Source organism: Nipponia nippon, unplaced genomic scaffold (assembly GCF_047370975.1).
Source record: "Nipponia nippon isolate SJK-2023a ecotype South Korea unplaced genomic scaffold, ASM4737097v1 scaffold_42, whole genome shotgun sequence".
In the NCBI taxonomy this organism is placed as follows: domain Eukaryota; kingdom Metazoa; phylum Chordata; class Aves; order Pelecaniformes; family Threskiornithidae; genus Nipponia; species Nipponia nippon.
Genome location: NW_028262361.1, coordinates 1266318 through 1291361, shown reverse-complemented (window position 1 = coordinate 1291361; position 25044 = coordinate 1266318). Strand labels below are relative to the sequence as shown.

Sequence of the window (25044 nt, the reverse complement as noted above, 5' to 3'; positions counted from 1 at the left end):
CCGCATCCCGACCTCTGTGACCCCGTATTTTAGGACACGGCCTCATCCTGACCCCCTGACCCCATTCCCGGGGGTTAAGGCCGCATCCCGACCCCGGTGACCCCGTATTTTAGGACACGGCCTCATCCTGACCCCCTGACCCCATTCCCGGGGGTCAAGGCCGCATCCCGACCCCGGTGACCCCGTATTTTAGGACACGGCCTCATCCTGACCCCCTGACCCCATTCCCGGGGGTCAAGGCCGCATCCCGACCCTCCCCCCTCCCCAAACCTCCCCGGGGGAGCCCCCAAACCCCCCCCAACCCCCCCCAAACCGCATCCCCACCCCCCAGCCCCGCCCCCATCCCGACATTCCGGGTATCCAGAGACACCGCTCTCCCCCCGCCTTCATTTCCAGAAGAATTTAATCCATCGTCCCATATTCCCGGGTACAAGAATCACCAGAACGTGCCCCCGCCAAAAACAAAATAAAATAAAAATTGGAAATAAAAAAAAAAAAAAAAAAAAAAAAAAAGAACGAAACAAATATTTCTCCGTTAAAATTCCTTCCGAAAATTCGGAAAGTTTCGGGATTTTCCAAATAAAAATGAATATTCCTTATTTCTACACAAATCTAGAGTTTAAAAAAGTCGGAAGGTCTATGGAGCTAGATGAGGAAAAACCGGGAAAAATAAAGAAATAACAAAGCAACGGTGAAACGGGGGGGGGGGGGGGGGGGGGCTGAGCCGAATCCTCCCGGCGCCGCCGCGGCCGATTCCGGATGGGAATGCCGGGAATTCCCTGGGGATAAACTCCCACCGGAGTTTATTTTCTCCGGTGGCTTTGCGCTCACCCGCTGCTCCTCTCCGGTGAAATTTAAAACGGGATACGGCAGCGGGGCGGGGGGAGGGGGGAGGGAAGCGGTGAATCCGGCATTTTTTGGTGTGGGAAAAGGGGATTTTGGGCAACATGCAACCCCGGAACCGAGGGATTCCGACATCTACGCGAGACTAAATTTCATCGTCGCCTATGGAAAAACAAAAACAAAACCAAAAAAAATCGAATATACATTAACTCTAAGGGTCATATACAAAATCCACAGCGTTTTCCGGGAATGCGGCTGCTCCCCGGAATTCCCCTCCGGCCCGGCTCCATCCCGAATCGCCGCCGGTAACGGCGACACCGTTTGTTCTTTGGGTTTAAAAAAAAAAAAAAAAAAAGAAAGAAACGGATTTTGGGAAGCGACGGAGGGGGAAAAATTCCCTCCCGTCCCCGTGCCGGGACCGGAATCGAGTTGTTCCCTCCTCGATCCGGATCCCGGTTGCCGCGTGTCTCCCGCGGGATCGCCGAGGGTTGTCTTGATCCATGTAGTGCTTGTGGCCGGGATTGTGGCCCCCCCACCCTCGGCTCATCCCCTGGAGGAAGGCAGCGATCGATTCCCCCCCCCCCTTTTCCCAAAAATAATAATAATAAAAAAAAAAACAAAAAACAACCAAGGAATCGTGGATGCGGGAATGGAGGGGGGGTGAGGATGTTCCGGCGCCATCCGCGGTCGCTTCCCCGTGCCGGCTCGGTCACGGTGAGAGCCGGGATTTGGGCTCCCGTTACTGAGCCTCGGCGAGGGTGGGGGGTTCGGGTGGGGGGGGATCTTCGCCCCGTAAAGGATCCGCTTTGGAGAAATTCATTTCCAGGATGTGTCGTTGGAGATGCCGTACCCATTCCTCCTGGATGGAGAGGGGACCTTGGAATTCCACCTCGCAGAACCTACGGAGGACACGGCGTCAGCTCGGGAATCGCCGTTTTGCCGGTGGGGGGTGGAACGGCCCCCAAAAAAAGAGGGATCCGCGCCGCGGAGCAGGGAAAAGACAGCGCTTCCAGCCGGGAATGAGAATCCCTACGGATACGGAATGAAATCCCCCTTTCCCGCGGTGACCTACCGGCATTTGAGGGTGTAGATGTTCCCCACGAACTTCACCAAGGAGGTTTGCGGCGGGCGAGGGACCAGGGAAGGCACCGGCCTCATCCGCGGCGGCGGCTGCCGCGTCTCCTCCATTTTCTGTTGGAATTCGGCTCCTTCCTCTTCCCGGTGGAGCGGGGCGTCCAGGGGCCTCGCTTGCCTCCGTTCGAACTCTGGGATAGGAGAAACGGAGGAGGGGGAGATGAGGTCGGGAGAGGGACAGACAAACCGGCTTCGCGTGGTGGCGAAGGCGGCGGCATGGCACCGCCGGCGTGGTGCAGCCTTCCCGGCTTTCGTGGGGAACTGGGAGGAAGAGGAGGAGGAGGAGGAAAAGGCGGGGGGGGGGGGGGTTTGGCTACAGAACCCCCCCCCGGCGCTGCCGGGAACGGGCAGAGGGGCCAGGGCAGGGTTTTTGCCGGTGCTTTGCCGGTGCCGGAGACCCCCTCTGCCCTCTCCCGGCTGGCTTCTCCCCAACTCACTGTTGATGTTCGAGCGTTGATGTTCCTCCACCTTCACCAACGAGAGGGGAGAAGTGATCATGGGCCGCTCACCGCTGCTTCCCCCATCCAGGATTTTTCCGGCATCGCCGTGAGCCAAATCTCCCGTCAATCCTTTGCTCAGAAGGGTCACGCCGCCGGCTTGAAGGCTGAGCGGCATCCGTCGAGCGCCGCCGTCGTGATCCCGGGCGTGGGAAGAGTTACGGAATTTCTTAGTGAAGGGTCGTCCGCCTTGGATGTAGCTACGGTAAGCGCCGGCTTTTTGGGGTCGATGTCGGATCCATTCGCTGAGGGTCTCGATAGGCGAACCGTTAACGCACCATTCGGTGACGCCGAATTGCCGGAGATGCGCCCGCGCGTGGCTGGCCAAGGCTTTGCGGTTTTCGAAGTAGAGGCCGCACAGCTCGCAGCAGGCTTCGCTGGCTGACGGGGGGGAAAACGCGCCAGGGGTGAGCGGGCGAAGGCAGGGCCGCGGCACGGGGCCAGTTTCCCCCGAAAACCGGTGCCGCCGTGCTTTCAGTCCTCCGTGGGATTGAAATTCCCCGTGTTTTCCAGCTCTGGAAAGCGTCCCCCAGCGCCGCTGGGGGTTTGGTACGGGGGGGAAAACTCCACGGAGCCAAGCTAATTTGGATCAGGGGAAGCAACGACCCCAAATCTCCGCTCCCCTCTCCCTCCTCCGCACCCCCACGAGCCAAACCCCCTTTTTTTCGGGGTGGGGATTCCCAGTGCCCACCTCACCGCGCGACGGAAATTCCGGCGAGGTGGGGCTACACCGCGCTTTTCCCCCCGCTCCGCCTTTATCCCGCCATCCCCTACTCACACGTGTGGGCGGGTTTGTCGTGCACGGACTTGGTTTTGAAGGGCAGCTCGGTCTGGATGTAGGCCTTGTGCTTGACTTCGGCGTGAGGACCCAAGCGATCGTCCTGCAACGGTCGTTTGGCGGACAACGGCGTCAGGAAACTGCCCTGGGGTTTGCTGGTGAGAGGCGACAAGGAGATCTCCCGGTTCAAGGTGGAAGCGCCGGGGCTGGGTTTCCCCGTCCGCCCGCCCAGGGGAGGCAGAGCCATGCCCTGGAGGATTTTTCCGGGAGATTTGGGATCCGTTCCTTCCTCCCCGATGGATTTAGGGGGTTCGATGCTGGAGGTGTGCGGTTCCTTCTTGATAACGCAAGGTTTGGATTTCTTCTTGAGGATCTCCCGTAGCGTGTCGATGGGCGAACCGTTGACCGACCACTCGGTCACCCCCATTTGTCGGAGGTGAGATCGAGCGTGGCTGGACAAACCTTTGCGGTTCTCGAAATATTCGCCGCAAAATTCGCAGCGGATATCTCGCACCGGGTCGGCTCGGGAGGCTGCGGGGAGAGACGTGGGGGCGGGGAGAAAAGCCGTGCTTAACCCCCTCTCTACTCCTCCCCGGCTGCGGCGAGGGGTCCCCCGACACCGCGGCCCAAGGAAGATGACGCGGGCTCCCCTCGGCGCCTCCCGAAGCGAGACGGAGCCCCGCGTCCCCGTCCCAGAGAGAGCGCGGTCCCGCTCGGCCCCGCGGACGGAGCGGGGAAGGCGCCGGCCGCGCACTTACAGAGGTTCAAGGGCGACATCTCCTCCCGCGGGGACCAGGCTCGGTCGGACGGGTGAGGTTCTCCGTGGAGTCCTCCCGACATCATCTCCCGCTTGATTTCCACCCTCAGTTGATCTTGTTTGAGTTTCTTCTGCAAGGAGGGAGGAGAAAGGCCTGGAAACATCTTCCGGGCGGTGGGAGGTGGGGACGAGGTAGGAGATTGCCCCATGGGGCTGCCGGGTTGCTGGACCTTCTTGGCGAGGGTGGGGATGTGAATCTCTCCGGGACCGCGCGGCTCCAAGGATCCCATGCTCCCCAAGAGGGTCTTGGCCATGGCTTTTTGCCCAGGACCGGTGGGATTAGAGGCGCTGCTCCGCGGTTGGGTTCTCCGTTTGAGGATCTCCCGTAGCGTGTCGATGGGCGAACCGTTGACGTACCACTCGGTCACCCCCATTTGTCGGAGGTGGGATCGAGCGTGGCTGGACAAACCTTTGCGGTTCTCGAAATATTCGCCGCAAAATTCGCAGCGGATATCTCGCACCGGCTCCGACCCCGAGGCTGCGGAGAGAAAAAAAGAAAGACCGGCGTTGCTCAAGGGACGGACAGGACAGACGGACGCAGCCCGCGGCGGCAAAGCCTGCAATGGGAAGCAGGCTCGAAGGCATTGGGGTATCCCAGGAAAACGCAACGGGCGGGGGCTGCGGGGAGCTGGAGGGTTTCCCGGCCGAGCCGACGGCAGAGCCGCGATCCGGAGCACCGGGATAACGCGGACGCTCGTGTCCCTTCCCCGCTCGTGTCCCCGGGAAGCGGCGAATCGCGCCGGCGCCGCAGCATCCGAGCCCAGCCGCTGCGGGGGGGAGGAAGGGCTCAGGATGAAGCCGCGCTCCCGGCCAGCGCGGTGCCGGTGGCACCAGGACAAACACCGCGTGCCTAAACCCAGCGCATCCCCACTAATCCCATCTCCTGCCTCCGGGAAGCGCCAATTCCCAGCACGTTGATGAAGAAGAGGAGGAAGACGAAGCGGGAAGAGGTTTTATCACCAAAACCAAGCCGCAACCTGAACCACGCGATAACCCGGCGGAGAAACGCCACTTCACAGGTCCCTGTCCACCCTCCGGCTCCGGAGGGGAAGGGAAAAACCATCAGCGCTGCGGCGGGATGGGGAAATCGAGGCAGATCCCTGCCCGGAACCGGGGCAAAAACCACGCCAGCAGCTTGGACCCGCACGGCAAGGGAGACTCCAGCAGGATAATTTCAGGAGGGGAGATCGGTGCTCCTGGGCACCGTGCTGCCGTCCCCGCCGGCGGAAAGAGCTCACCGGGATGGTAATTTCTAACCCGAGCTGGGATTTTGGGCGCCACCGAAGCGATGAGAGGGAACGGAGGCATCGCAGCAGCCGAAACCCTGCTCACGGCGCAGACCGGCCCTGGCCGACACGGCCACGGCTTCGATTCCTTGGCCGGCGAAGGGGAACGAGGAGATCGGCTGATTCCTTGTGCCGCGGCTTGGGATCTGTTGGCCGCAGCAGCTTGCCGGGGACTTGGCTCAACGCCAAGCGGAGCGGCCAGCCGAGAGGTCGTGTGCTCCTCCGGCTTCGTTAGCAGGCAGCCCTAACGAAGAGGAATTACGGCGCTGGCTACGAGACGGGCATAAAGCGCTTTTCCGTTGCTGGTCCAAGTTTTTAAAGGGCTGCGAGGACGAGCCAGGGCCAAACTCTGCATCTTCTGTCACCGGCGGAGGAGCAGCGTCCCCGGAGAGCATCTCTGCTCCGGCAAACCCCCAGGTGCATCCTCCAGCTACAGAGTCTGTCCCGGCAGCGGCCAGCAGCCGGCTCTGCCGTCCTGGAGCTTTCCAGCTTGGGAAAAGCAAAACGGTAGCCGGGATGGAACAATTTTATAGCCCTATGGCTCCAAGAAGCCTCACAGGGTTAGGAAATCCCCAGCCGCAGGGATTTTGAGGGATAACAGGTCTCCGAGCTGCTCCTGTGGCGAGGGAAGGAGGGGATAGAGCAAATATTAGGACCCCAAACATGCCGTGATTCCCACCGGGAAAGATGAAACGCCTGTTGGCGCTGCCAGCGGTGGGACGGGCTCACTGGGCAAGCCCGGTAACGAGGACGAAGAACGAACGAGCCAGAGAAGCCAAACAGCCCGTTGAGCCGTTGATGAAGATGTTGCCGGCAAGATGCGGTGCTCTGGGAGAAGGTGGCAAGAGCCAGGAAAACCATTTTGGTCCCAAGGTATCGGAATAAGTCACCGATGGAGCTTGGGGACGAAGAGGGACACGGCAGCGCCAGGGCTGGGGTCCCAAAAGCCGCAGCAGCACCTCTCCGAGCGCATCCGACGCTGGAAATGGTAGCGGGGAACGGGCTGATGCCGGCCAAACGCACCGCGCTCTGTTGGGATAGGGGAGCTGGCTGTGCCGGATCGAGCCACGGCGCGGGAGGGAGCTCCACGGCAGCCGAACCGCGGCATAGAGGAGCCGAGGGAGGTGAGAAAAGCATGGAAAAGAGAGATAAAGAGCTCAGAGGGCAGAGAGCCAGCAGTTTTCCTGAAATCCCGACGGGAATGCCCGTTTGCCCAGTCAGGAAAGACTCCGATAGTCGTGACCGAGCAGCACGTATCTCCCCGGCACGGCAGTTACCAAACACCGGCTCCTCCACCGAGCTCTGCGCCCTCCCAGCCACCGAGGGACGCCCGGCTTGGCAGGAGCAGGACGGGAAAAGCCGGGAATTTCCCCCGCCCTCAGCCGAACGGGAAACACCGGTCAAAAAAAAAAGAAACTCACTTAAATTGAGGGGTCCTTCCTCATCCGCCTGCGGCCACTGTGCTTTTGGGGAGCTCTGCAGAGGGCTCAGCGAGAGCTTGGAGCTCTTCTCCTCGGGGTTTTTCGGAGACGGGGACCCCGAAAGAGCGGGCGGCACCTTCTTAAGGATGGGGGATCCTGGTTGGGAGAGGTTTTTTGAGAAGCCGGGAGGGGATTTGATAGCTTTATTAACGGGACCGTCCGCCAGGCGATCGCCGGCCTTGCCGAGCGCCAGGAGCGTGGGTCGAGGGGAACCGGCGGTGGCGTCTTTGGGGGAACCGGATTTTTTGCCGAGGGCGGGAGACATGGGGCTGCCGTCGGGTTTGCCTTTTTGTTTCATCAGTTCGTAAAGCAAATCGATGGGAGCCCCGCTGCTCTCCGATTCGGCTACGCCGAGCTGTCGTAGGTGAGAACGGGCGTGGCTGGATAAGCCTTTGCGGGTTTCGAAGCAGGCGCCGCACACTTCGCACGTCGTAAGGTTCTGGGCTAAAAAGAGAAAGAAAAAAAGAGAAAGAGAAAGAAAAAAGAAAATCAGGGCACAGCCGTGGCAGGAGGCACAAGGAGCAGCGTCCAGGAGTCGTTTCTCCCCCCTGAGGGACTTTTACCACCGCCAACCCTAATTTTGAACGTTAAAATGCTCCGCGTGTCCCTGCACGGGCAGGAATAAAGCGGGGAAGCGCGAGCAGAGCTGTGGAAGGGCAAGGATCGCTGCTCTGGGGCGGGAGGAGGCCGGTTTTCCCGCTCGAGGATGTTTTCCAGAGTGTTTTTGGAAGCCTTGCCCACGGTTCGGTGAGCCGCGGGGAGGCTCCGAAGCCCAGCCAGCGAGGGAGAGGGATCTCAAAGCGATTGTTTTAGGGGAACGTCGTTAATTAGGAGAGGAAGGACTGATTAAGGTGGTTTACGGAGGACAGAGAGTGCACGTCGGTCCCGGCGAGCTTTGTAAAGCTGCTGGCGCCGGGGAAAAAAACGCGACGTAAACTAGCGATACCAGAGTACCACACGGCCACCCTCTTAATTAGAGGATTAATTAAGCAAAAGGACCTGAAAATCCTCCCGGATCGGGTTAAACAAACACCTGCCAGGCTCCCCGCTCTCTCCTCGCAGCAAAAACCCGGCGCTCGGCTGTCGGAGACGACGAGAAGCCAGGTAAAATACTCACCTTTGGAGTCCTGAGGCTCTGGTTTGCTCCCGGGCGGCTCAGGAGACAGTTTGGTCCCTATCCTGGTGGGGGGTTGATCCAGCTGCCCGGCGGGAGCACTTTTTTTCGGGAGAGGAGGTGAACCCACCTCCATGGCCACCAGTTCTTCCTCTTCCGGAGCCAGGACTGCCAAGAGAAGGAGATCGTTAGCCCCCGAGGGCAGATAACAGGAGGAGGGAGGTCGAGGCGAGGAGGTGGCTTCGTTTAGTGAAGGTTTGAGCTGCTCGAGAGGGAGAAGCGACACCATCGCCGCAGAAAACGGGGCTCTGCAGGGGGCTGGCGGGTGCTTTTAGAGGGGGACACCCGTCCCGGTGGCAGGTGACGCATGGCTGGGACGGCGGTGACCTGCCAGCGGGATTTGGGGATGCTTGGGGACGGTGGGAGGAGGGAAACGGTGGCAGCTCCCTCCAAGGGGACGGTGGCAGCTCTGTGAGTGTGTGGGAACACGCAGGAAGGTGGCAGCTCCCTTGGGGGGGGGGGAACGTAAAAGTGGCATCTCTCTGCGGTGGGATGGATGGAGGCAGCTCCCTGGGGACGGGATGGGGACAGTGGCAGCTCCCTGGTGGGGTGCGATGACAGGGACGGTGGCAGCTCCCTGCTGGGAAGCGGACAGAGGTGGTGGCAGCTCCCTGCAGGGAAGGGGGGACACGAAGGTGGCATCTCCCTTTGGGGAGGAGGATGGGGATGGCAGCAGCTCCCTGTGGGGAAGGGGACACTAATGGTGGCAGCTCCCTGCCATGGAGGAGACAGGGATGGTGGCAGCTCCCTGCTGGAAATGGGGGACACGAAGGTGGCATCTCCCTTTGGGGAGAACGGGGATGGTGGCAGCTCCCTGCAGGGGGGAGGATGGGGAAAGTGCCAGCTCCCTGTGGGGAAGGGGACAGGGATGGTGGCAGCTCCCCGTGGGGAAGGGGACACGGATGGTGGCAGCTCCCTGCCAGGGAGGAGATGGGGATGGTGGCAGCTTTCCACAGAGGGGAGGATGGGGGTGGTGGTGGCAGCTCCCTGCAGGGAAAGGGATAGGGAAGGTGGCAGCTCCCTGCAGAGGGGAGGACGGGGATGGTGGCAGCTCCTTGTGGGGAAAGGGGACACCGACGGCGGCAGCTCCCTGCGGGGGGGAGGACGGGGACGGCGGCAGCTCCCTGCGGGGGGGAGGCGGCCACTGGCAGCCCCGCCGGGGCCCGGGGGCGGGTCGGGGGCTGCCTCGGGCTCCCCGGGCCCCGCTTCCCACCCCGGGGCGGTGCCAGGGCGCGGCCGGGATTTGCATCCCCCCCACCCCGGGGTCCGTCCCCCCCCCCACCGTGAGGCAGGCGGGGAGGAGGGGAAACGTTGACAGGAACCGGGCGCGGCCGGTTGCGATCGGACAGGCCGGGCCCGGAGGGGATGGCGGGGCCCCCGTGAGGGACAAAGCGAGGCCGGGGGACGGACAAAGGAGGGCGGCGGCTCGGCGACAGCCGCCTTCGCCGGGCCTCCCCTTCCCTTCTCCGTCAGGGCCGGGCCTGGAACCGGCAGCGGCCCCGGGTCGGGCCCGACGCTGCGGCGGGGAAAAGGCGGTGGTGGGGGGGGGTGGTGGCGGTGGGGTGGGGGCCGCGGGTGGGCCCGGGCGCGGCGAGGCGGGGTCGGCGGAGGAAAACGGGGGCTCACCCGGCTCGGGCGCCGCCTCGGGCTCGGGTTCGCCGTCCCCACCCCGGTCCCGGTCCCGGGGTCGCGGTGCCGCCGCCGCTTTTGTCACTTTGGGCTGCGAGGAGGTGGAGGCCGCCATCTTGGCTCCGGCACATGCGGGGCGGCCGTCAGGGCGCCAGGCCGAGCGCCGAGCCGCCCGCGCCCGCCCGCCAGGGCGAGCGGTCGAGCGCCGACTGACGGGGAACGGCGATAACGCGCTGGGGGCGGGGGGGGAAGGCCGAGCGCCGAGCAATCGTCGCGCCCCCGGCCGGCAGAAGAGCGCGGGAGGTGGCGACGAGGAGGAGCGCCGAGCGATCGAGCGGCGGGGTGCGAGGCCCGGGGCTCCGGTTAGCGGACAAGGCCCCAGGCCAGGAAGCCCAGGCCGCCCGCGGGCTCCGGTTACCGGACAAGGCCCCAGGCCAGGCCCCCAGGGGTTCCGGTTACTGGACAAGGCCCCAGGCCCGGTCTAGGCCCAGGCCCCCCCGGGGGCTCCGGTTACCGGTCAAGGCCCCAGGCCAGGCCCAGGCCCCCGGGGCTCCGGTTACCAGACAAGGCCCCAGGCCAGGCCCCCGGGGCTCAGCCCCATAGGGTTCCCCTGGCCCCATGGGCCCCAACGGGGCCTGGCTGCCCCTTGGGCCCGGGGTACAGGACAGGGCCCAGGCCTGGGTTTGGGGTAGGGGACGGGGCCCGTGTCCCTCTCTGGTCCCCCCTCACACCTCCAGCCCAGCCCCACAGGCCCCCCCGGTCCCTGACTCAACCTCCCCCTCGCCTAACGGGGCTCTCCCTGTCCCCACACCGCTCGCCCAGCCCAGCCCCATACCCAGAGAACGGGACCACCCCGTCCAGCACCTACCGCGATGGAAAAAGCCACCCAGAGGCCTTTCTCCGTGCCCCCTCGGCCTCTGCCACAGCCCGGGGCGTCCACGGGGAGCGGGTTTCTATCCAAACCACTCCAATAAAAGGCAAAAAGGGAAGCCATTTGCTGTCTGGAGCAGGGATATGGGGACATCGGCCATCTACTGCCACCCCTCCTCAAAGCAGGGGTTACAAATAACGCCTAAACACGGATCCAGACCCAAGAAATCAGAGGCAATGGCAGCAAAGTCTCCCCGCTCCCAAACAGACTGACAAGCGCTCCTGTAATAAGCTGAGAATTCCAGGTTTTTGGCAAAAGCTGTTCCAAAATGACAGCAGGTGTCGGGAGAGAGCGAGCCCTGCGAAGGGAGACGCGGCCACGCGCTGCCCAAGGCGAAGAGCGGCAACGACGCATCCTACGGGAAAATGGGAACGCTGCCAGAGCGCAGCGTGAGGAGGAGGAGAAGGGAACAGGCTGGAAACACGTGTAGGAAACCAAAATCCACCCCGATTGGGAAAGAAAATCCACCTGGATCGCAAAGCAACCGTAACAAGCGCAAACCGTTACCCTCAGCGGTGAGCAGAGATGACCGATCCCTGCCAGAACCGTCCCCATCTGCTCCCGGCACATCAGGATGAAGAAGCTGGCTGTGACCGAAGGAACTTACGGGTAAATAAAAGTTACTTATAGAGCCCAAAATAGAAATACAGAAAGATGGAGCGCGTAATCATTACCTCGGACAGGTTCTGCTCAGCCCCATCCTCCTCCTCACCTCCCCGGGGAAGGACAAGCAGAGCCCCAACGTGGCCACAAGCGTTTCCGTACGGTTTCTGGGCTTATGAGTTGAAGACGCATTAAAAGCTGGCTGATTCGGGCCGTAATTACGCCAGGAAAACCCGCGTGCGATGGCAAACGCGCCTGCTGTTCCCAGAGTGCATAAACAAAACCGTACCAAGAGGAGGCAGCGGGGGAAGAGGAGGCAGCCCGCGAGAGCCACAGCTTAAACAAAACCAGACCCACACTGGACACTTGATTTTTCAGCACGGGGAAGCTTTGGAGGTTCAAATTCCCACTTTTGCATCGCAAGACAGCTTAAAAAGGGGTGGTAGATGGTTCATCCATCCACCACCAGCTTCTGCGAGGTTAAAGAAGCCACGATGGGCCGAATCCTGACATTTTTAGGGAATTTCAAAGCCTGCAGCAGTAACCAAAGGTCCCCAGGGGCTCCGGTCTCCATGCAGTGACAACACGGAGGGTCTCATCCTGGCAGCTTTCGGGTGCTGAGGTGACACGTGCTCACATCTGCGGGGTAGCACAGAGATTGACGAGTCCTCAAACACCCGTGAAACATCCTCACGCTAATTCTCAACAAACCACGCTCAGAAGAGGGGAGAGAAAAGCCCCTCGTAGCGGTCGACAACCCCATCGCACCTGGAAAAAAGGCTCCGGTTGGACAACCTGTTGCTTTAACCCGGATTCAAAGGGATGATCCGTGGAGCAGCCGGTGCCGCTTCCGCGCTGCAGAGCTCAGCTGTGGTCTGAGGAAACGATTCCTCAAATTTGAGCCAAGTATTCCTGAAGAAGATCCAGGGAACGCAACGAGGGGTATGGGAAATGCCAGGACAGGCAGGGCTGCCTGATCGCTGCCTTGCTAACGGGCTCCGTCTGGGGTGAGGATGAAAGCATCTGTCTTTGCTGGCCAGCCTCCGGCATCCAGAGCTCTGTGCGAGCCGATTCCTTGCCAAGGGGGTTTTGCCAGCTCTCTGTCGCGCTTTTGAGCTCTCAAATCATTTTAAACGCGGTGCTTCCCCTCGCTGGCTCTGCCGAGGACGGGCTGCTAACAAACTGTGCCTAAAGTTCCTCTCTTCTTTCTCTACCGGGGTGGTAAGACATAAAACCTCTCCTTGGCTTGAAGGAGCTGGAGAAAAACCAACATCAGGACTAGAAGGTCATGAGGAATTGCTGTGGCAGGCGCAGGAGCTCACCAAAATTTAACGGGGAGAGGAGAAATACAAGAAACAGATGCTGTTCCTTCCTCCGCCGATATCCTGCTGGGATGCGGAGGTGGCGGCGAGGCCGGTTTTGAACCCGACGCGGTCGCAGCACCCACGGGTATCCCTGGGTCATTCCAACTCAGGGCTCCCCCGCTGCGACATCCCCTTCTCCAGCAGTTACAAACCAGGGTCTCCCCAAAAAGATTAGAAAAGGGAAAGGGATAATTTCAGTCCTTGGTTGCCAAGGCCGAAATAGGTTATTGCGAGCATCTGCCTTCGAGTGCTGCCCCCAGGGAGATTCCTGCGCCGGGAGACCTGGCTGAGAGATTTCACGCCATCTCCTGTGGCCGTAGATCAGCAGCGGTGAAAACGGAGCTCAAATTGAGGCTAAAAACCGACATCCGGCCTCCCTGCGGCGCTGCCTACCATCAGAAATCTTCAGAGACCAGGAGAAAAGACAATATCGAGGGCAACGGCCCGCGTTATCCCCGTGCAGGGGAAGGAGGGAAGGGAAGGAGGAGGCCAACGTGAGCTTTTCAATAACCTGGAACTCGAGAAAGGAATCAAAGACGGCGGAAAGTAGGTCAGGCTGCGGGTGAGCGCAGAACGAGCACGCAGGGAGGAAAATCAGAAAGGCCGACACAAAAGGAGAGCGTGACCTGAGAACCGTAACACGAGGAGGGTCCTCAGGGCACGGTAACGCGGGAGAGAGGTGGCGGTGCCTCCAACCCTCTCCAAACTCAACGGGACGCGGCCCTGAGCAACCTGACCCGGCTTTGAAGTTGGCCTTGCTGGCAGCCGGGGTCAGGTATGGACCTCCAGAAGGTTTTTCTAACCTCCCTTCATCTGCGATTAACGCAGCCGCCACGGGACGCGCGGGGCGTGCTCCTCGACGGAAGGGAGGACGAAAGGCCACGTCCGCAAAGCGTCTCAATTCCTTCACGGAGGACGACAACAATTAACCAGAGGAAGCAAAGGTCAGGATGGAAATCAGAGCCGCTGCTGAGCTACGCCGAGGTCTTCGCTCTCAAGTCAAAGTGTCGAGGAAGAAATGAGGCTCAAAAAAACCCATAAAATCTACAATAAATGTCCTCTTCCGGCCCTGGTTGTGCTGGTGGAGGAGCCTTCCCCATCTGATCTCCTCCAGCCTCTCCACAGCCTCTTGCTGACAGCTCAGCCCGCGGTTGTCCCTGTCCCAAGCATCACAAAGTCACAGGCTCCTCTTGGCCCTGGCCACGCTGGCTCGCACACCCTGGATAAAAAGAGGTGGGGGGAGGAATCGAAGAGGCTCTGGGGTCTCTGCCCACTTGTATCTCTGAGCAGACCACACCAGGGTTCCCCCTGGACACCCCTAAAATCAATTTTGGAGCCCTTGACACTCAGACCCTGTCCCTTTTTCACTCGTTGGCCACTGGAAGGAGCTCTCTGTTCTCCACGTGTCCTGGAGTGCAGCCCTGCAGAGACCGATCTGGGGACTTTGGGTGATGGGAAGCTCAACGGGAGTCAACCAGGTGCCCTCATGGCCAAAAGGGCCACCCGTATCCTGGCAAACCGGTTGAAAGACATGGTTGTCCCACATCTTGGTGTGTCCTGTGGGCACTTTGGGGCTCCACAGTCTAAGAAGAACATAAAAATATTAGAACGTGTCCAAAGGAGGGCAACAGAGATGGTGAAAGGGGTAGAGGGCTTGTGAGGAGCGGCTGAGGATATCAGGGTTGGGCAGCCTGGACAAGAGAAGACCAAGGGGTGACCTCATTGATGTCTACAACTTCCTCGTGATGGGGAACGGAGAGGGAGGTGCTGATCTCTTCTCTCAGGTGTTTGGTGATAGGACACGAGGGAACGGCTTAAAGTTGTGTCAGGGGAAGTTCGGATTGGCCATTAGGAAAGAGTTCTTTATGGAGAGGGTGGTCAAGCACTGGGACGAGCTCCCCAGGGATGAGCTCGTGGCCCCAAGCCGGTTGGTGTTGAAGAAGAGTTTGAAGAACGCTCTTCGATATAGGGTTTAACTTTTAGGTTGCCCTGTGTGGAGTCAGGAGTTGGGCTTGATGATCCATGATCCTCGTGGGTCTCTTCCAACCCAGGAGATCCTAAGAATGTTCCTTTCTTTCCAAAAACTATGCTCTAGAGAGGGAGAAGACACTCTCCAGCTAAGGCAGGACCTTGGGCATGGTAGGGGCAAGCCCCACTTCTGAGTCCTCATCTGGGGGCTCAACATGAGCGAGCAGCAGATGGAGGAGTCGGAGAATCATTCCCTAAGCTCACGTCATTCAATCGACCCTCTCCTCCTTCTAAAAACCTGTGCTCCGTCAGGTGTGCTGCAGAAGGAAGGACAGACCCAAAAGGAACGTTTGCTCCTCTTCCGAGACATGGTGAAACATTGCTATCGCTGCACAGGAGATCGAGAGGAGAAATCCGGGTCTAGCAGAAGACCTCGCAATTTGGGACAGTAAGAGACCACGGGGAGTTAAATCCGGGGGAAAAAAGAGGAGAAGAAAAAGGGAAAATGATGGTGCCAACCCTGCGAAAGCAGTCTGGGGGACAGAGCAAGGTGAGGCAGGCTACGAGGAAGGAGAGCTGCGAGCCGTTTGGAGGAGGATGCGATTGCCTAACACTTCCCAACGCCTGCCAAGAAGCGCCACGTGTTCTCCGAGGCAGCTGCCAATAGGTTCGGAGCCAGGAGATACACAAACAGCCTCGCAAACGAGCCAAGCCAGGCTTTAAGGAGGCGGTTGCAGCAGCAGAGCGCACCTTCGCCCGTCACAACATGCGGGGAAAGCCACCGCTGAGCACGGGGACCTCCCTGGAGAAGCCACCAACTCCACTGGGGACAGCTCAGGAGCCAGTGGTCTGGCAGAAAAGGGTGTGTGGGGGGGGGAAACAACAAAAAAAGGGGTTTTCAGACTTTTAAGCTGTTCAAAACCGAACCAGAGTGAATGTTGCAACCCCCGCTACATCACAGCCCGTCCTGGGATGGGCAAGAGCCGAGCTAACGCTCCTTGCTCTCCGCAGCACTGCAGCCGGGACGTGTCCAACATCGAGCACGGCACTTCAGGGAAGGGTTCAGAGACATCGGGGAGGTAATCGCGAATGATCGAGGGTCTAAAATCATGACCAAAAAAGGGGAGATTGAAAGAGCTGGGTCTACAGAAGAGCACAAACCGTCGTCTTTGCTCATTGTGGGTAAAGTGAACAGTAATGGATTCAGGTACTAAAAATATCAAAGAGCCCATCGGTTTTCTAAGGGTGAGGGCTGGCGACGGCAGCGTGGGTGCCGAGGGCGGTGGTGGAGCCTCCATCAGAGCCCGGAGCAGCCAAGTTCAGGTTGGTTTAGGTACCGTGGGCTCGTTTGGAAGCAGCGGGAGGGAACAGGTAACCTCTGAGATCTCCCTGATGCCTCAAAACATCCTGTTTTTGCCACAAACGCTCCCATCTAAACAAACAGTACAGCCAAGTTCAAGTTCTTGCCGCAGACCCAAACACCTGCTTCCTCCCTTTGACTTTTAGTTTTGCTTAAAGAGGTTTGGTTTTTTGGTTTTTTTTTTTGGCTTTAAATAAGCAGCCAAGGGTATGAGACCGGCAAGAGCCAACCCAGCTCTCCCGCTCCGCACATCGGCAGAGCGAGCGCGCGTTAAACCCACAGCCCTTTCCCAACGCCGCTCTTCGTTGCTTCTCCGCATCCCGCCTGCGAGCAGCTCTGGGAAGGGAAACTTCACCCCACGAGGACAGAGATGCTCAGGTCTTGCGACGATTTGATTACAAGCCCGAGAACGGAGAACCACCACCATGCTCATCCAATCAATCTCCCAGCAGCCGGAGCTGAATCCTCCGCCTTCGTTTCCCGCTCGTTAGAAGCCACAAACCGCAACCGCCGCAGACAACACTTCGCGAAACGCTCCCCAAAAAGGGGATTTCTCCCTGCCTGCCCCCGCGACGGAGAGTTTCAGTTAAGGGTCTACCGATATTCTTCGCTCTTAACAGCTCAAGAGGCATCTTGCGAGGTCAGGAGAGACTTTCTGGCAGTTCACGCGTCTGGAAGCGGAGAGGAAGGAAGCGGTTCGCGGAGAGCTGCCTGCAGACGCTGAGCAGCGACATCATCCCGGGGTGCGAGGAGCAGCGCCGCCGCTCCCACGGCACGGGGCTGCCGCCGCTGCTGCAACGCCGAGCCACCGGCGGAGCCGCCACCAGCTCTGGTGTGGTGCCACCGCTGACTTTTCCCGAGATCCTCCAGCCATTAGAACTTGCTAACGGCCTTTATCTCGTTACTGTTGCTTAAAACCCTCTACAACTGACGGAATTAGCGTACAGCACCAGCAGAGGACGTTAACACTAAGTGGGTGCCCTCGCTCCGGCCCAGGAGCAGCGGTCGAGCTTTTAGCATGGCCACAAAGACCCACGCAAGAAGCGGGCAGCTCGCTCGAGCCCTCACCCATCTCACGAGTGATTTGAAGAGACACGGGGACAAACTGGCTTCAAAAAAAATGGCTAAAATCCTCCCGGCTACAGATTCGGCATCCCCATCTCCAAACCCGCTTCGCTGTTTGCTCAGCTGCTTCCCCGCAGCCATACCCAGAGCAAGAGTTAAATAAATATTGCAACGCAATGGGCGCCGCTTCGTTCTTAAATCGGTTGCGACAGATACTTTCAGCACGAAGCCAGTGCGCCCTGAAAGCGTCAATTCAGGCTGGAAGCAAAACAAGGAGGGTTTAGACTCACGGCGAGTCGTCTCTGCGAGCTTGGGAGCGTAACTAAGAGACTTCGGGCTTGGATCGAGATACAAAAGCCGTCCACCGATCGCTATCTCCACGTGATCCCCTGCACAGGCTTTGGTTACACAACAGGTTGCTGGGCCGGGGATTTTTAAGCTTTCCAAATTTACCCGTTTTCTTGGCATTGTCCCCCAAAGACCCGACTCCGAAGGAAATACGGAGCACGCCAGCTTAAATCCAGGAGCGCGGCGGCTTAAGGGGGTGTTGGAGCTCTCGCGCTCATCCCACGTTTCCATCCTCAACCTTATCTGGGTTTAAATACAACGCTGAAGCAGACCAGAATTAAGCTCTAATTCACCTACTTTTACCTAGATTCCCACCCGATTTCTCCCACCAAACACCCACCAGCATTTTGAGGAGACGGGAGATGGGCACAGGAGATGTTCCCAACCCCGGGGCCAACATCAGATGCTGAAAAAAACTTGCGTGACGTCGCCCAAACCGATAAGCAAGATCGCATTTCAAGACGTGACCCATTTTTTTCCTAAAACTTCACATTGGGGACATTTGATAGTAGATCTGCCGTGTTAAGAACTGCATTAACCTCTTCTCCGACGAGCGGTTGTTATTGAAGGGTGGCCGCACTCCTTCATCACCGAGACGCTTTTTCACCCTTTCTAACTACAAAATACACGAGCCCTAGTTTTTAAAACAGCGGTGCTGTCTATAACGGCTTGTGCCAGCGAATTTTGGGCACCGGGAGACCTAAAAATTGCCAAGCAATAGTTACAGTCAGCAGGAGCATCCAGCCACTGGCAGCAGAAACTCAGCTGAGGCCTCCAAAACGCCTCTCGTTGGCATCAACCACCACCCTGGGCTGGTAGCTCTTCATCCTCCAAGGTTTGCCATGCCAAGAAAGAAGAGTTTGGGTTTGTTCGTATTTTAATCTGTGTTCGTTACGCTCCAGACTCGTTCCAAAGAGCAGCCAGGCACGTGGAGCAGTCTGGAGAGCCGGGATTACAAGCTCTCTCGTATTTCAATTAAAGACAGATAGCTTCTCGCTGCAGGGATGTATCTAACATAGGATTAGGCTGAGCAGAACCTACCGAGAAGCTGCTTCAAGGCCTTCAAGATGCTGCCAGAAGCACCAGGTGTCAGTAGGTGGTTGGTTTTTCCTAACGCGCAAGCAAGTTCTTAGTCTTTGGAAGAACTTTTGCAAAGTTTTTGGTGCCAACTCAGGTTTTTTGGTTTTTTTTTGGAGCTTTGCAGGGGAAACCTGTTTGGGACGGGCTCCGCTCTGGAACCGATGATCCTGTGGGAATAATTTGGAGCTCCACTGATGGAGGGGGACCAGCTCAGACCCAAATCCATTTGGGAAGGACCCTTTACGCTCCCCCCACAGTAACATAACACCAACGGAAAAGAAGGAGCCGAGGGATGAACACAGCTCCCCGGAGCAGAGGTCGCATCCTGCCTTCTGCGTGGCCGAGCACTGCCGGCGTGGACCGGTACCAGTGACCACACTCTTCTCCTTCCCTCCAGCCACGCTCTGCCCCACGATTTGCGAAGCTTTAGGGGTTTCCCCGATGGAAACCTCATTCCCAAACACGACGCTTTTCAAATTACAAAGCCCGAACGTCCAAAGCACGGCTCCCCAGTGGGACGCGACCCCTCCATCCACCCCTCAAGAGACTGCACTGGCGGCTCTTTCATCTCCCGCATCTCCATCCGCCTGCCCTAAACCAGCATCAGATTTCACAGGACACGGAACGTCAACGACGGAGACTGATAAATCAACAGCAGGTTACGCCGATTAAACCCTTCCCTGTAAATTCCCACCCTCCAGCGAGGCTCTGTTCAGCAGGACGCGACGGTTTGGGGTTATCAAAAGGGTTTCTGGCTTGCGCAGGGTGTTCGGGGCCACTTACCGTCTCTGTAGGACTGCAGGGACTCATCTCCCCAGGACGGGGGGAACGGGGACAGAGGAGACCGCGGAATGCTGCACTCGGACATGGGGGTCATGCTCTTGCGGGGCATGAAGCCGTGAGCTTCTCTCTCTCGGCTCGGGGACGAGGGCTCCGCTCCCATCGCCGCTTGCAGCATCGGATGCTCCGATGAGTTGGCCAACAGCTCCTTGAGGATGTTAATGGGCGAGATGGTGAGTTCCCAGTTGGTGATACCAAAGTCTCTCAGGTGGGCTCTGGCGTGGCTGGAGAGACCCGCTCGCGTGTCGAAACCGGCCCCGCAGAATTCGCATCGCATCAGGCTGAAAGTACTCGGGTCGAAGTTTGCAACTGCGGAAAGAAGGACAGAAAGTCAGCGACGCCGCTAAAACCCCTGGATCAGGGCTCCAAGGCGGGGAGGGGGTTATTGCACCTGAGACAACTGCACGCCACCGGTTGTGCCGCGGCCACCGCGGTTGACCACCGTACCATACGTACCCAATTCTCAGTGGGAGGAGAAAACCCCACCGATTAAAACAAGAAAATAGAAAGCACAGGGAATTGAATACATACTACCTTTTTTCTTCTTCTTTTGGAAGGAAAATTTTTGCTCAATAGCTTTCACTTCTTCCGCTGAGATGAAATGACGGACGTTGTAGCTCACCCCCACCCTGTTGAGGTGGCCCCGCACGTGGTTCGCCAGCCCGATCCCGTTGTGAAACCTGTCTGGGCAGTAGGGACATTTCCTCTCCTCGTTCTTCAGCATGGGCGAGTCGGAGTCCAAGAGGTCATCAAGCTCCAGAGGACCCTCCAGAGGAGAATCCAGTAGGAGCATATCCAAGGGAAGGGGTTCTTCCATCACGAATTCCCGGGAAGGGAGCGTGGTTTTCTTCTTGAACGGCTTCCCCCGGGGCCGCTTCGTCGCCTTGGGGTGCAGGTTCACCTCCTCCAGGAGGACGATGGGGACCATCTTCCGCAACTGCTGCTGCTGCTCCTCCGAAGCGATCGAAGAATCCGTGGCTTTCAAGGTGTCTCTGAACGTCCTCTTGAGATCCAAGGCAGCTTGAGGGACGGCGACTGGTTTGATGCCTCTGTTCTCGCTCAAATCTATTTCTGTGCTTACGGAGATCTCCTCTTCCATGCTCCCAGCGTCGTTGGCCAACACCCACTTGTGCCTGAGCTCTTCCAGCCCCATCGGGTGGCTCCTGAGAGCGTCGCCTTCTCCTTCAAGGTGCTGAGCTGCTGCTTTTTTTTTCAGCTGCTGCAGAGCAAACTGGGAATAAGCTTTAGCGGAGGGAAAACCGGACAACCCCAGGTTTTTATGCGGGGCAGCGTACGGAGCTGCTTTCCTGGCATGAAACCCTGATGTCTGGTAGTCCTTTTTACTAGCCCCGTTGCTTTTGTCGAGTCTCGGGTGAGTTAGGGCAAAACCGTGGACCGCTTCGTAATGCGATGTGCTTTCTCGGTGAGGCGGAGGGAAAAGCCGGTCTGCTTTGCCGAAATAATCCGTCTCTGCAAACCGGCCTGGCCTGGCCGGGCTGTAGGCATCTCTGCTAGTTCCTGGTTGATTGGGATCATCCTCGTACACCTCCGTGTCCCAGGAAAGGTGGGAATGGGCGTATTTCATGTGCTCCTTGAGGATGTTCTCATTGGGGGCCGGGAAGCTGCAGAGCATACAGGTGCTGAGCCCTTTGCCGCTGCCGTGAGGTGGTACCTGCATCTGCAGGGACATGTGTTCATTTGGTTTGAAGTGTTTGTAGATGCCGTGCATGGGGCTATCCCGTATCTCTCCGCTGCCCGTGCTTCCAAAGAGATTCATGTTCTTTGCCCCTTGGTCCTTCCTCTCCTTGACGTGCATCTTGGCGTGCTGGACAAAGATCTTGGAGGAGTTTGTGCCGAAGACGCACTTGGGGCACTGCAGCCGGGCTTCCCGACCTTCGTCTGGAAACTCGTTCAACTTCTGGATCTCTTCGATAATTTTTTCCCTAGACTCTTGGTGGAGCCTTTTGTGCTGCTCCAAAGACGTGGGGTCTCCAAAGGCCCAGCCGCACTCGTTGCAGCAGAATTGACACTGCCCTCCCAAAGCATCTCTGTCTTGGTCCCTCCCTGGTCCTCGATTATGCTGAAGCATGTGATCCATCAAATGTTCCTTTTTCTTGAAGTAAATGCTGCACTCGATGCAGGTGTACACCGTAGGGTCCTCCTCCGGACCCAGCTCCTCTTTCCCCTGCTCCTCCAACAAGACGCTGCACACGTAGGGCCGCATCTCGATGTCGTAGGAGCTGCAGGGAGCGGCCTCCAGAGACATCAATGGGATCCGCTCCACCGAGTCTTCGGCATTTACCGTCCAGGACTGTTTGCCAACGGCGAGGTCCGCGCCGAGCTGAAGACCCGGCTTCTGGATTGTCCACTCGGCCGTGTTGAGCTGGTTGATCTCGCCCAAGTCCGAGTCGACCATCAGCCCCTTCCTGTGGGACGAGGAGCTCTCCAGGGATTTGGACTTGCCGAGGACAGGGTTTAGCGTTTTTCTGAACACCGTTGGAGTCAGCGGAGGAGGCACTTCACGCACGGCCTGTCCCCGAAAGGGCAAGTTGGTTGCTACATCTGTCGGCTTGCTTATGTCTTTGTAGTGAGGACTTGGGCTTTTGTTGGGTCTAGAAATCCAGTCGACCCTCTGGATTCCCCTCTTGCTTTTATCTAAGTGCTCTTTGCTGAGGCCTTCAAGTTGCTTTGGTTCATTTTTAAGATATTTCTCTTCCCCGCCACCAACCGATGCCCCCGCACAAGGGCTGGGCGTCTCTGCCGGCGCCTTGGCACCGTCCAGGTCCTCGGAGTCACTCTCCAGTTGTTCAGGATCCACCTGCACAGTATTTACAACCTGGGGCTCCACGGCGAACGCCGACTCCTTTCCGCACCGCGCGTCCTTCGAGTCCTTCAAGCCAGAAAGTCTCTCTAAAGTGCTTTCTTCTCTCCCATCACCCGCTCTCGTCTCCAGGGCGGAGGTGTCCCAGGTGACGCTGCCGGACACGGTCATGTTTCGCAGGTCTAGGGAGCTCCTGGCATCCGTTCTGTACAGAGCCTTCTTGAACTCCAAATGCTCTTCATTCGTGGCGCTGCAAATAAGTTTCGAGAGTTAATAACCGATTAACGGGCTAATAAAATCATTTCCATTTACCAAAGGGTTGTCCTGGAAACAGAGCGAGCCTCCGTGATGTTATGGCCTAACACAAGCTGGGGTTTCATGGTGACTCCCATGATAGTAAAGACTTGGGACAAAACCAAGCCCATCCCTTCCCAGCCTCCCTTGGCCACGTGCAGCTAGAATAATTCCCGCGTCTTCTTCTGGGCTTGCTCCAAGCTGGTTTCAGCGACGGCTGTACGGCTCTGCCGCGGTCATGCCAGGCACAACAGGAGTGTTGGGTTCCCACCACCACATCACCGATTCCTGCCTTGGGCCAGAAGTCATCTTCCCCTCGCTCCACCCCACTCTCTGCTTCTCCTTCCCTTTCCCCTCCTAACTTCTCAGGATGCTTGGACACCTTATTCCCTCCTTTTTACCCAGCTCAACAGGGATATTTGCTCTTAGCGATGACACTTCTCACTATCGGGGTGAAGAACAGGCCAATGAGCTCTTCCAAGTTGCATAAAAAAGAGATTTAAGTGTCAACGTGGACCATACCAAAGGTCTCTGGGACCAAAGGACGGTTTGTCTCCATGATTAAAGTCCCTGGGTGATCCCTCTCCGTGGCAGGAGTGGGAAGTCTTTCTTCCCTGTGTGGAGATCCACAGAGGATCAAGGTGGTTCCTCCTCATCGTCTTCGAAACCCTCAGCAAGGACCCCAAAGCTGGGAAGACCCCATCAAGCAGCTGGAGAACATGGGCTGCTTGAACATCCTCATCCATGGGATGAGCTCTACGGTGGGATTGGGTGGCCCCAGGCCACCCAGATGGGTGCTGCGGGTACCACCACGGCACTGAAGACGCGTTGGGCGTTAGAGAGGGGCTGAGCACACCCGTGGGCAGTCCCAGCCTGGTGGTTTTGGAAGTCCTACATTGGGCTTGGAGGCTTTTTCCTGGAAGAAGAAGGGATGTGGTGAGGGCCATGAGGGTGCAACAGATGTTCTCTGAGATGCCTCGAGGGATTGGAGATGTCTGCACAGGACCAACAGTTATGAGACAGGATCTACGAGAGCCTCAAGCCCTTCTGCTGGGGTGGCGAGAGACTCGGTGGGGAAGCAGAGCCTCAAATGGCACCAGATCCCCACAGTTCGGCTTCTGAACTGGGCTCCAAGAGACCCAGGAGCCCCAATGGCAGCTTCACGGGGGTTTGGCAGATGCCGGCTCCGGGGCCGAGCGGACTGGGGGCGTCCGCTGAGCTGCGGAGCAAGGCAAGACTCCTCCGCGTCCCCATCCCTGCCCTAAGGATGCAACCCAGCTTCTGTCCTCCACAGCCACCTTCGTGCCCGGCTTCTCCCTCTACGCAGCACCCGTGGCACGGATGCACGGCCAAGAGCTGGGTGCAAACCACCATATCCCAGCTCCTGCTCCCTGCTAAACCATCCCTAGGGAAGAAACCTGCCGGATCGCAGAGCCCAACACCCGGAGCAGCCTGGTGACTCAAGACCTCGTGCAAGGAGCTGCTCCAAGGCCAGCAAAACACTATCTCATGGGTCAAGTTGTGCTGCCGGGAGAACAAAGCGCCTTTGTCGGAGACAGCAGGGCTGCCAGTTCCACATGGTTCTCACGCTGCCTCTCTCTCTCCCTTCTTTTTAAATCTATTTATTTCCAGCTTGTTCCTGGAAAAAGCCAAGTTTAGGGGCAAACCGATCCTCCCACCCCATCGCGCTTGCCCTCCCAGCTCCAAACCTTTCCCTATTTTGACTTGGGAGAAATGACTGCGGACTGGAGGACGGGCTCACCATTGTCTGTGGCTTGATATCAGGGAAATGTGATTCCCATATGCACCGTAAACCCTGCAAACGTTATTAAAAATAACTCGCTAAGGAAACCGCTGGCCCAGGAAGGATCAGTCAACAGCAGATACTAAAATAAGCCCATTAAAACGTGCTGGGCATTGGTCGCGTTGCTGAACAGGCTAAGCCGGAGAGTGATTCTGAGCCAGGCGCGGGTCCCCGGTGCCACGAGGGACCAGGACCCTTGCCGTGCATGAGCCTTGGGCTGGCACCCCAAAAATCTGCCTTTTCCAGGGTGCTCAGAGCTATTTGGGACACCCCTTAGCAGCTTCGGGACACCCAATGCAACCACATCAAGCATCCACCTCCCAGCATCTCTCTCTCCCTTGCAGCAGGGGCAGCCCCAGTAGCACCACGGGGAAGCGGGATGGCTCTGAGGGGAAGCGGGATGGCTCCGAGGGGTGATTTAGGGCAAGCAGAAGCAGGGTGGTTTGTTGGGAAGGAGGACAAACGAGATGAATTAGAGCAGCCAACACTGCTCTGCAGCGAGGGGACTGCGCTGGCTGGCTCCGAAGGGACCTGCTGACGTCCTCGGTGGTGGGACAACCCTCTTCGGGGACAGCCAGGGAGATATTTTGGGGCTTTGTGTAACTGGAATACCATTAGCACGGGGAGACGGGCTCCTGGGCGCTCCCTACTCCGTGACATCCCTTGGGAACTTACCCGAGTTCGGTCCTGTGAGCTGTGGCTGGGACGGCACCGGAGAGGGCAGGATCAGGCTCATCTGCAATAGAGAGGAAAGCTCCAAGGTCAGTGTCCAAGTGAGGCTTCTTCAACGCAATTTGCAATAAAGTGATTTTTTGTGTGTGTGTGTGTGTTAAAAAAGCTTTCCCAGCAGATAAACCCCCTCTGCTCCTGCTGCCTGTCCTTCCCTCTTACAGCCGGTTCCGGATTATGAGAGGATTTCCGAGCCAC

The 25044-nt window shown here is 58.4% G+C and overlaps 1 protein-coding gene across 5 annotated transcripts in view; it reads right to left on the bottom strand.

Annotated features, from left to right (window-relative positions):
• Positions 1 to 445: 445 nt before the first annotated feature.
• Positions 446 to 25044, bottom strand: part of WIZ (WIZ zinc finger) — a 58475-nt gene continuing 33876 nt past the window's right edge. Inside the window, exons 3-13 of one of the 5 annotated variants that reach the window (XM_087778102.1) lie at positions 24793 to 24853; positions 19730 to 22269; positions 19142 to 19507; positions 7954 to 8118; positions 6777 to 7280; positions 4240 to 4547; positions 4011 to 4140; positions 3253 to 3783; positions 2415 to 2855; positions 1916 to 2108; positions 447 to 1742 (exon numbers count right to left, since the gene is read on the bottom strand). In XM_087778102.1, the coding sequence (XP_087634228.1) occupies positions 1583 to 1742; positions 1916 to 2108; positions 2415 to 2855; positions 3253 to 3783; positions 4011 to 4140; positions 4240 to 4547; positions 6777 to 7280; positions 7954 to 8118; positions 19142 to 19507; positions 19730 to 22269; positions 24793 to 24853 (5399 nt within the window). In that variant the 3' untranslated portion in view covers positions 447 to 1582. Of the gene's footprint in view, positions 1743 to 1915; positions 2109 to 2414; positions 2856 to 3252; positions 3784 to 4010; positions 4548 to 6776; positions 7281 to 7953; positions 8119 to 19141; positions 19508 to 19729; positions 22270 to 24792; positions 24854 to 25044 lie in introns of all 5 variants that reach the window. The other 4 variants (XM_087778101.1, XM_087778099.1, XM_087778100.1 and 1 more) reach the window with 4 other exon arrangements.